The 12,181-nt window shown below is 38.0% G+C and overlaps 1 protein-coding gene across 1 annotated transcript in view; it reads right to left on the bottom strand.

Moving 5' to 3' along the window:
* The window catches only part of ITFG1 (integrin alpha FG-GAP repeat containing 1), a 202,308-nt gene that overhangs the window by 181,991 nt on the left and 8,136 nt on the right, over positions 1-12,181 (bottom strand). Inside the window, exon 3 of the mRNA XM_004600970.3 lies at positions 3,031-3,176. Within this exon, the coding sequence (XP_004601027.3) occupies positions 3,031-3,176 (146 nt within the window). The remainder of the gene's footprint in view (positions 1-3,030; positions 3,177-12,181) is intronic.

Genomic DNA, 12,181 nt, shown 5'->3' with positions numbered 1-12,181 from the left:
TACTTGTGAAAGTCACAGTGGCATGGTGTTATTCTGGTAGTACTTGCATCACTTTCTGATAATAAAAAGCAGTACCATTTTTTTAAATGTAGGAGTACTGCTATTTATTCAGCCATTGACTAAACTGACTGAAGTGGGCATGAACTCCAAACAGTAGCATTTTTGAAGGCTCTGGAAATTATTCCTTAAATTCAACCTAGAGTTAGTCTTCAGTAACTCCAAAATTCTGTAAGCCACTAAAAATTCTTAAATTTCTCTCTTCCCTTTTGCTAGCAAGAATAGATTATGTTTTCTGGAATTGACTATAGTTTGATTCTGAAAGAAAAAGGGAAAAAAATCAGAAAATGAGAATTTAAAAAACTTACAATTACTTAACTCAAAAACTACATTTGAGTAGAGGAGCTCCCAAACTGTGTTCAGGGGGGCAGGCACTCTTTTCTGGCAATGCTCAGCCAACCAGGCTAGTAGTGAATCAATACTCGGGTTGAAGGTATATGCTTCAACCGGGAGACAGACTGTCTACAAGGTATGAGCCTTAACCCCTATACTATCCCTCTAGCCCTCCAGAACTACACTAATATTTATCACTTTTTATAAAGACTGGAGTGATAGCACAGCAGGTAGGGCATTTGCCTTGCACGTGGCTGACCCGGGTTCAATTCTTTTGTCCCTCTCAGAGAGCCCGGCAAGCTACCTAGAGTATCCCACCCACACGGCAGAACTGGCAAGCTACCCGTGGTGTATTCCATATACCAAAAACAGTAACAACAAGTCTCACAATGGAGACGTTATTGGTGCCCGCTCGAGCAAATGGATGAACAATGGGACGACAGTGCTACAGTGCTACAATGGTACCAATATTATTATTTATACTCACACAAGTGCTACAACATGCCCACCGTAAGAGTGTTAAGGTCCCTCTCCTATTCTCAAAATCTCTTCTAATTCCTCCTCACCCTACTTGTCACTCTTAGATAAGAATGACAGACCACATTTCTCAGGGCTGTGGTCTGATCTGAGAATCACATATCTCAGGGTTAATATCCACTGGGGATGTCTAATCCCTTGCTTTGTTTCTCTACATTCTACATATGAGTGAGATCATCTGGTATTTATCTTTTTCTGATTAAATTTTCTTAGCATGACTTCCTCTCATTCCAACGAAGTTGCACCAAGCATGAAAAAAAAAGTTCCATATTTTCTTTCTTTCTTTTTTTTTTATAATTTATTTATTTTTAATTAGAGAATCACCGTGAGGGTACAGTTACAGATTTATACACTTTTGTGCTTATACTTCCCTCATACAAAGTTCGGGAACCCATCCCTTCACCAGTGCCCATTCTCCACCACCCGTAAACCCGGCGTCCCTCCCACCCTCCCCACTCCCATCTCCCCCCCACCCCACCCTGCCACTGTGGCAGGGCATTCCCCTCTGTTCTCTCTCTCTAATTAGCTGTTGTGGTTTGCAATAAAGGTGTTGAGTGGCCGCTGTGCTCAGTCTCTAGCCCTCATTCAGCCCGCAACTCCCTTCCCCCACATGGCCTTCAACTACAATGTAGTTGGTGATCGCTTCTCTGAGTTGCCCTTTCCCCGGAACGTGAGGCCAGCCGCGAAGCCATGGGGTCAACCTCCTGGTACTTATTTCTACGGTTCTTGGGTATTAGTCTCCCACTCTGATATTCTATATACCACAGATGAGTGCAGTCTTTCTATGTCTGTCTCTCTCTTTCTGACTCATTTCACTCAGCATGAAACTTTTCATGCCCATCCACTTAACTACAAAATTCTTGACTTCCTTTTTTCTAACAGCTGCATAGTATTCCATTGTATAGATGTACCAAAGTTTCCTCAACCAGTCATCCGTTTTGGGGCATTCGGGTTTTTTCCAGATTCTGGCTATTGTAAACAGTGCTGCGATGAACATACATGTGCAGATGTTGTTTCGATTGTAAAAAGTTCCATATTTTCTCACAGCTAATATATCATAATTTCCACTCATCCATTGTTAGGCACTTGGGTTCTTTCTAGATCTTGGCTATTATAACTAGTGCCATAATGAACAGGGGTATACATGTCTTTTCAGATAACTTTTTGTGCTTCGGCAGTCAATGCCCAAGAGTTGAATTTGGTGATATGAAAGTTTTATTTGTACTATTTTGAGAACTCTTCAATCTATTTTTAAAAGAGGCTAAACTAAGCAGCATTTCTACCAGCAGTAAATGAGAGTTCCTTTTTCATTACAATTCCACCAACACATGTTTACAGACTTTTGGACAGAATACTCTTGTTTGTGTGAGGTGATTTCTCACTGTTGTTTAGATTTTCATTTCCCTGATAATCAGTGATGTGAGCACTTTTCCAGGTGACTGTTGGCCATCTTTATGCTTTGAGGAAGTATTTGTTTTTCTCTTCTCATTATATGATGAGGTTGGTTGAACTTTCTGAATACTTTATAGATCTTGTATATTAACACTTTGATATATTCTGTGCAAATATTTTCTTCTAATAAGTAGAAGATCTTTTCATTTTAGGCCTCATTTCTTTTGCAGTGAAGTAGCTTTTTAGTTTGATATAGTCCAATTTGCTTATTTCTGCTTTTGTTTTCTTTGCCAATGAGGTCATATCATCAAAGGCTACTCTGAGGTAAAGATCTGGAAGATTTTGTTGTTCTTGATGTATATTTTAGGAAATTGTTTAGTTATCAAGGTCTTGAACCCATTTTGAATTAATCTTTATATATGGTATGAAATAGAGTATAATTTCATTTTTAGAAATACAACATTGCAGCAAAAATCCTACCACCAATGTCAAATTTTCCCGAAGTGGCTATCCAGTTTTCCCAGCACCATGTGTTGAAGGGGTTCTCCTTAATCTACTTCATGCACCAAGCCCCTACACTGTAAATTAATTTCTCATAACAATACATTTTTATACTTATTTCACAATACTGTTACTATATTTCCTTTCAAAGAGGCATATTTTATTTTTAATATCCAATGATAAATATTAAAACTCTTAAAACAATTTCACCTAGTGTTTGATTTTGTCCCCAGAAGATAACAGCTCCCAATTCACTGCTGGCATGATTTTTAGGAAGATACGTCAGAAGGACATCCATTTGTGAATCCCCATCATAATCCCCTGGGACCACACCTGTTATCAATGTGCTGTGATTCCTAAAAATAAAGAATTTCAAGATACCAAGTTAGCCCATAACAGAAAAAGCATCTCATATTTGTAAGACATTTTCAGTGAAAAATAAAAATTTTACAGAATGGATTAAATTCATAATCTACATTAGTAGGTTTTTAAATGTGTAGATTTCCTTGGTATTCAAAAGAATGCAGAGCAATTTTAAGAAAGTTAAGTCTGAAATATGTTGAGAAAACTTTATGCTGAATCATTAGCTAGTACAGTTCTTTTAACTTGGTCTTTCATCAGATTTTTAACAAAAAAAATGATTTTATAACTAGTGGAAGCTCATAATCAATTGCTAAAACAGCAGGAATATAATTTATTTTATCATTAGAGATGTTTATAAAACATCAAGGCAGTTATAAAATATTTAACTCTGAATTTTAATGCATAAAAAAATAAACAGTAAAAACGAAATAACTTCTTTTCTGAAGTTGTTCAAGATTTAAGTTCTCTTTCATATGGGGGCAAAAGAGACTGGTCAAACGAAGCTCCATTTAGGGCTAACTCCTGAATGTGTGCTCAGGGATCATTCCTGGTTTAGGGGACCACACGCAGTGCTATGGATATAACTAGGGTCTGCAGCATGCAAGCCTCACGCCCAGTACTATCTCTCTAGTCAGAAAACAAGTTCTTTCTATCAAACCCAGTGATTCACTTGCCACTAAAATATGTATACCTAAGTTTTACATTTTTAATAAAAAATACTAAATTTATGTGCATTAACCTAAAAACTTAACAAAACATTCTGAAGTTCTGTTGTAATGTTGTCTGAATGACCAACCAAAAATTAGGCCTTCCTTAAGATTCTATTTATACTTAATTCTATTTAGAGCAAATAACAGAACAATTTTATTAATAGACTGGATAATTATTTTCTAAGCATCATCAAGATTTTAAGAGTGGTTAACTGTGGAATTTATTTAAAGTAATAGTAGGAAAATACTAAAAATATGCAAACAGTAGAAAATACAGCAAAAAATGCTTTTCATACTATTTCTAACTACAATTGTCTAGATATTATACCAAATGACTGATAGTTATTACTTGATATTTAATCTTTATCATTTGAAAAAAAGTTAAACTCATTTAACACACTACGAAACAGGTTTCAAGTGACTAAATAGCTCAAATGTTACATAGCTTATTAAATAAAATAATAAAAACTTTTAAATAATAATAAAATAATAAAAAACTTTTGTAATGCCAGTTTACTTAAAGAAATCCAATAGTGCTTGACCCTTCCCATGAGAAATAACTAGTGCTTAAACGTGATATAAGGCAGGAGAGATAGCATAGGGAACAGGGGTACATGGCTTACATGTACAAGGACCAAGTTCGTCCCTGGAACTGAAAGTTTCTACTCTCAGCAGCACCAGGTATGGTACTGATGATCCCCCTGTCCCACAGGCCCGAGCACTGAATTCTGGGTAATTCAGTAAAATGTCTGATCCCAGTGGTTGATTATCCTTGGGAGTGAAACTCTAGTCTCCTAAGCAGTCTGGGAAACAACTCACCAAAATAAATAAAAGTGATATAACCATCAGGGTATGCATCTATGTAGCAGAGTGTATCTAAAATGTAAGCTAATGTGTGCATGTGAATTACTAATCAAATATATTTATGATCTGGGGTCCAAAGTAGCCTGAAATAGGTATTTGCTGCAAGCATTAAATGATTTTATTTCTATAACTGTTCAGGTTCTATTTTGCAGTTGTAAAAATAAGAATCTCTGAGAGGACCAGGAATATGCCTCAATAGTAGAATACATATATTGCATTTGCATTTGACGGGTGCCAGCTTAGATCCTCTCTACTACAAGATAAAATACATGCATGAAATTTAAAAGGGGACCTTTTAAAAATATAAGATTGATGTGTGCATTTGTTTTCTGCTCCTTCTTAAACAGAACACAATAAAATGATACAGAACTATTATTTAGGGGAGTGGGACACCCAAGAAGTGCTCAGGGGGCCTGGGAGCCACTCCTCCCCCAGACAGTTCAAAACTAGGGTCTGATAAAGTGCCACTGATCTGTCAGAGTGGTGCTAGTGCCATCTGGGCCATGCTGGTTATGTTCCAGGACCTGCTCACAAGTGATGCTCAGTTGTATCATTGGCAGTACTCAGAGGACCATGCAGTGCTAAACATCAAACTCAACACCTTTTGCAAGTACTCTGACCCCTCAACAACCTTCCCAGATCCCAGAATAATTTTAAGTGTAGTTTCTCCAAAGATCACAAAAAGAGACAACTAAATAAACAAATAGTTTGTATTAAGAATGATGGAACCTTTACTCTCTCACTGAACAAAGTACAATCAAGCAGTTTACTTATTGGAAGCTTCAGTTATTAAAGATTTAAGTTGTAGAAGAGTAAGATTTTGTCCTGAGACAAAAATTGGGAACTAATAGAAAGTCTATACAAGAGAGTTTGACCTTTGGCATACCCTAGTTCAAGCACTCAATAATACAGGAAAAGAGAAGGAAACAAGTTCCACTATGCAAAAGAGTTTCCATAATTAATGTTATTTTTAAATACGAACATATACTTAGTTTTGAAGAAAGTTATGAATATTTCTATATTTATTAACAGAATAAAAATAAGTAGCAGTAAGAAATATGAAAGCATAAAAGAATAAAAATTCAAAATGTACACCTATAGATTTAAGAAAATATACTTATTAACAAACAACCCAAAGCCCAAACCAAAACTAACCAAAAAACCAACCAAGAGAAAACAATAAAAAGAAAATACAGACTTCCTGGCACCAACAATTACAAATAAGTTAATCAAATCCACAGCCAGTTGGTGTTGCAGGAGCTACTAGATATGCAGGAACATGAGCCCTCAGATGTTCTGAACCCTATTTATAGGGGTCAGCAAAACAACTGCGTTGGCCCATTTTAAGAACACAGGTATACAACTGCAAATTTCACACTATGCTGTAACAGATAAAAGTCACCTGGGATCATAAATCCCAGTAGCCATTCAGATAATCATAGTATAAGCATCTAAGGCACTGACTGGATCTGGAGAACAGGAACATCTAATCAATGCTCAGGCCAGCTGTGCTCAGGTCTCTACCCAAGCCCTTGCACAGGATCAGGCATGATAAATGAATGAACAGAGCAATTCAGCCACATCAGTGGATGGGAACAAATGGGAACAAAAGTCCAGGGTTGTCCACATTAGATATTTCTAAACTCAATATTCAGTGAAATGAAGAAATCAGTAGAAGAGAGACTATCAATAAGCTTGGAGAAATTTTGAAAGAATGAAAACTCTCTAATGATGACTGGAGTTATCATCAAGGAATAAGCTAAAGAGTACAGTAGCTGAGGTTTTAGTTTAGTTTTTTTTTTTTTTTTAAATAAACACAATTGCTCAGACACAATAGGGACTTGGCAGCAGGATGGAAGGCAAAATGTGAACCAGTGACCTTGAGGTCAAGGAGACAAAAAAAAAATAAAAAGGAAAAGGGAAATAGAATTCTATGGGGCCACCACACTTCGATTGCACTATTCTGCTCCAAAAGAAAAACAATTTGTTTTTTAACCAAGATTTAAAAACCAGACAGCTCTAAGAGGAAAAAACATCTGCATTGGAGTTTCAGAAGAAGAAGAAAGACAGGGGAACAATTGCAGGTGGAAGAAACAGCTGAAAATTTCTCTAATCTGAAGCAGAAGACTTATGTTTAACATAAATCTAGATAGCCCTAAGAGTTCCAAACAAAATAATGCCCAAAAGAACACCAAGACAAAATGTAACCCACATGGCAAGATCCAAAAAGTAGACTGGACTCTTAAAAGCAGGGAGAGAAAAGTAACACACATATAAAGGGAATCTCATATGATTCACATTGTAGCTCACAAAAAAACTGATAAGCCAGAAAAAAATGGTCTGATACATCCAAAGTGAATCTCCAAGGGCAGAGGAGGTAGTATAGGGTTAGGGTACATGCAATATGTTCCATTCCATGTGACACATGGTTTCCTGATCATTGCCAGAAGTAGCCCTGAAGGCCTTCAAGCACTGCCAGAGTGGCCCTTGTGGTCCCTGACATCAGAGGGCCGAGCAGCACTGGATCCTTAGGCCCTAGCACTGAAATACAGCCTGGCTGGCTAAGAATTGCCAGAGAAGGTTCTTGGTCCCAAGCATCATTTGGGATGAGCCCTTCTCACAAGCAGGGAAATTAAGGGGGGGGGGGGGGAGGAAATACTGTATCTTGCCAAACTGCCACTCAGATTTGAGGGAATGATAAAAACATGAAAAACAGCAACAAAAGCCATGCACTGACTCTAACTAGCTCCGCAAAAGACACTCAATGATTTCTATAAAAGATAAGAATCCATGAAGCAAGAAAAATTAAAGTGATCTTGCCCATAATGAGCTCAAGAATCAATGACGTTAAATTTAAAAGGGGAAGCAAGCTTAGACTTCAGATGTAAATGATGTGGCAACTTCAAAGCAAAAATATAGGAACCAACAAGATGGAAGCTGATAACTTCATAAAAGAATAGACTGATATCAAAGTGCAAATTGATCTTCACAACAGCCAGAATCTGGAAACAACCTGAGTGCCTGAGAACTGATGACTGGATAAAATACACACACACACACACACACACACATATACACACACACACACACACACACACACATATATATATATATATATATATATATATGTATAGTACATTTACACAATGGAGTACTATGCAGCTGTTAGGAAAAGATGAAATCATGAAATTTGCTTATAAATGAATGGACATGGAGTGAAATGAGTCAGAAGGAAAGGGACACATATAGAAGGGTAGATACAGAATGACTGTATCCGATAGTCGTTGACTGCATTCATTTGCAGGATATTAAAAAAAAAGTAGCAAGAGACTAATATCCAAGACCAGGGAAAACAGGGGCGAAGAGGATTGGTCAATGGTTGGAAGCTACCACAAGTGTGTGTGGGGTAGAAGGTAGTTAGGATAGAGAAAGGACCAGAATGACAATAATAGTTGGAAATGTTCACTCTGGACAAAAACTGTGCACTGAATGTAGATAAAGGAATATACATGATAACCTTTCAGTATCTGTATTGCAAACTATATGCCCAAAAGGAAAGAGTCAGAGAGGGGTGGGGGAGAAGGAGGGAGGGAGGAAGAGGAAGAGAGAGAGAGAAGAAAAGTGCTTGCCATAGAGACAGGGGAAGGAAAGGGGGTGGAGGGAGACTGGGAACACTGGAGGAGGGAAACATACACTGTTGATGGGATGAGTGTTGGAGCATGACATAACTGAAATTTAATCATTACCAGCTTCGTAACTGTGTTGTTCAGACATAATGTGTATCTTACTGTGATTGAATTTAAAAAATAAATTTAAAAAATTTTTTTAAAATTGCAAGCGGAGAAAATAAGGAGAAACTAAAGAAAGCAAAGCCAAACTACAAAATCACTGTAATCAACCGAAACTACCCAAAATTCTCATAGACAAATAGCAATAAATCTCTTTATGTAAATAATTATTCTAATTGTCAATTGACTGAACTCCCTAATTAACTGACACAGAATTAACTGACACAGAACTGACATTGCTGGATAGAATATTGAACAAAACACAATCTTTGGCTGATAAACACAGGTTCAGAACATAAGTCTGGAGAGCAATCAAATGGTAGCCTAAAATAAGTAAGAATTGCCATACTAGTCTCAGACATAATGCAGTTCGGAATTAAGTACATAGAGACTGAAGAAGTACAAGAGGTAGGTCAGTTGCCCTGCATGTGGCCAACCCAATTTTGATCCTAGGTACTCCATATCATCTGGTTCTGAGCCAGATGTGATTCCCTGAGCACAGTGCCAGGAGTTAAGCCCTGAGTACCACCAGATGTGGCCCCCAAATAAAAAACTAATGAACATAAATACAGCAATGAGCATTAATTTGTTATCAATATATCTATACAGGGGGGTATGGTGACACCAGCAGGTCAACCTGTATCTACGGGGTGAGTGTATCAGTAGTCTGATGGTGCCTTCAGATTTCCTGATATTCTAAAATTGTCACTGTGTTTTTGGCTGACCCCAATAACTTGGGACCAAGTTTACCAAGAAATTAAATGTCAAAAGTTAAGTATGTGGAAGCCACACCCACAGACCACCTCTGGCTGAGCTATACAAGCTATTCATAGGCCTTATTTCAGGGATGCATAAATAAATCTTGAAGAGACCAAAAGCCAAAATTAATCTCAAACCCATATTTACCCCAACAGACGGAGATAAATCGGAGGACAGGTCAGCCTGGTGTCTGCCCAAGCAGAGCCCCCTGCAGCTGCTTCCTTCCACAATACAAAATCCCTGCCATACCCTCAGCCTGACCCCACAGTTTCAGGATGGATTTCACTGAGACATAATCTGCTGAAAACTCAGGTATGCAGGTTTTTTGACTGAAATCTCCAGGCTTTCTTGGGGTTGGGATGGGCTACTTCCCCGCACCTCCCTGTGCTGCTGGAAGCCTTGGCAGCTTGGCAGTCACATCCAAACCCCAAATCTGCCGCCCAGTAAAAAGCTACTCCAGCCTTACTGTCTGGATAAAAATACTGAATGCCCCAAACAAACACCATGACTTTTTAGTACCTGTATTGAAAACTGTAATGCACAAAAGGAAAGGAGAGAGAGAGAGAGAGAGAGACAGAGAGAGAGAGAAAGACAGAGAGAGAGACAGAGAGAGAGACAGAGAGAGAGACAGAGACAGAGACAGAGACAGAGAAGGAAAGTGCCTCCCATAGAGGGAGGCTGGGAGTGGGAAATGGGATGTGGGGGGTGGTGGGAGGGAAACAGGGGACATTGGTTGTGGGAAATGTACACTGGTGGAGAAATGGTTGCTGGATCATTGCATGACTAAAACCCAATTATGATCAGCTTTGTAATGGTCTATTTCATGGATAACCAATTAAAAATTAAAAAATATAGATCTATATATACATACCAAATGAAGGTGAAGCAAAGTCCTTAAAGCAACTATGGAAATGTTACTGAGGACAAACACTGAAAATAACACAATAATAGAAGATTTTGGTACCCAACTCTCTTCACTGGATAGATCAACCAGACAGAAAATCAAAAGAAAATAATAGTACTGAATGCAGAACCAGAAGAGCAGGGATTAATAGACATGTACAAAGCTCTCCACACTGGCAAAAGCCAATACATATTCTTATTCTGTGCACGCAGAACACTATCCAGGATAGACCACATGTTGGGACATAAAACAGGTGAGTCTCTTTTCAGACATGTTTTGCAGGTATAATCTACCAAAAAAAAGAATGCTGGACAACTTGAACATTTGGAGACTAAACATATTCTTAAGCAACCCTGAATCAAAGAGGAAATAAAAAAATAAATAATTCTTGTTCTGGAAGATGCACAAAAATGAATACACAAGAAAAAAAGAGTTGTATCAGCAAAACACTCCAAAACAACAAATGAAATCCAATGGAAATAATAAAAATTAGAGGAGAAACAAAATATATATAAATCAATACTAAAAGTAATGAAAACAAGAATTGGTCTCACAAAAGAATAAATAAACCCTTTAGTCACACACACACACACACACACACACACACACCAGGGAAATTCTAATAAATTAAATCAGAAATGAGAATGAGAGGGGGACAGATTATAAATACATCAAAAGTACAAAAGACTATTAACAAGTTTATGGTACTAAGCTGGAGAACCTAGATGGAATGAATAAAATTTTAGGATGACACATTATCTTAATAGTAAACTGGAAGGAAACAGAAAAGCTGAACAGAAACAGTTACTAGTAAGTAAACTGAAATAGAAATAAAGTTATTCCCCTACATACACCCCCCTGAAAAAAGTGGGGCAGTACAGCAGATAGGGTACTTGCCTTACACATAGCCAATTTGGGTTAAATCCATGGCATCATCCTGCGGGATATGCCCCAAGCCCATCAGAAGTGATCCCTGAGCACAAAGCCAGAAACAAGTCATTATGGTTCAAAAACCAAAAATCCTAGTCCAAACAGGTTTAACATCAGATTCTACCAGGGTACCTAAGCACCTATCCTTCTCAACCTCATTCAATAGTATTCAAATCAATACTTCTTAACAGCTTCCATGAAGTAAATACTACTCTGATAATACAAGTAAAAAAATTACACTAAAAAAAATCACTTAAAAAAATTACAAACCTAAGGGACCTTGTGACTGAAAACTCCAGGTTCAATGGAACCGGGAATGGGTGACTGCCCCGCCTCCCCTTGTACCCTTGTTTCCTATCACTTGGCAGTCATACCCATAAGCTGCCTCTTGCTGGCATCAGATAATCTCATCAATGGCGAAGATCCAGAGACTCACTGTTCTCTCTCAGGGAGAGAGCATAAAACGACACTGCAATAGCCATGCCAAAGGACACCTTACCAGACTGTTTCATTCGGGACACTTGGGACGGGGGGCGGGTTGAAGCCCCTCCCCACTCCAAGGGACCTAGTCCCTGTATTCAAACACCTACAGAATTCAACTGCTGCCATGCTCACAGCTGCTCTCCATTTGCTCGAGCTAAGCCTCACCCATGACTGAACTTTCTCCTGGATTTGTCATACCTCACACTACTAATATTCCAAGAGTAGCACACCATATTTGGTGGGATTTAAAGTAGAAGGCAATCAATCTTAGAGGAAAATATATTTTTACATATATATACACATATATAATATGTGTATACATATATAATATGTATAATAGCCTGGCAAGCTCCCCATGGTGTATTCGATATGCCAAACACAGTAACAAGAAGTCTCACAATGAGAGATGTTACTGGTGCCTGCTCGAACAAATTGATGAGCAACGGGATGACAATCACAGTGACATATAATATATAGAAACACAGAAGGCTCAACCTTCAACAACATGTTAGTAAACTCTTATAGAAGGGCTTAATGGCCCCTGGATGAAATACAACAAT

This window comes from Sorex araneus, chromosome 8 (assembly GCF_027595985.1).
Source record: "Sorex araneus isolate mSorAra2 chromosome 8, mSorAra2.pri, whole genome shotgun sequence".
NCBI classification, from domain to species: Eukaryota; Metazoa; Chordata; class Mammalia; order Eulipotyphla; family Soricidae; genus Sorex; species Sorex araneus.
This window is presented reverse-complemented; position numbering and strand designations above follow the sequence as displayed.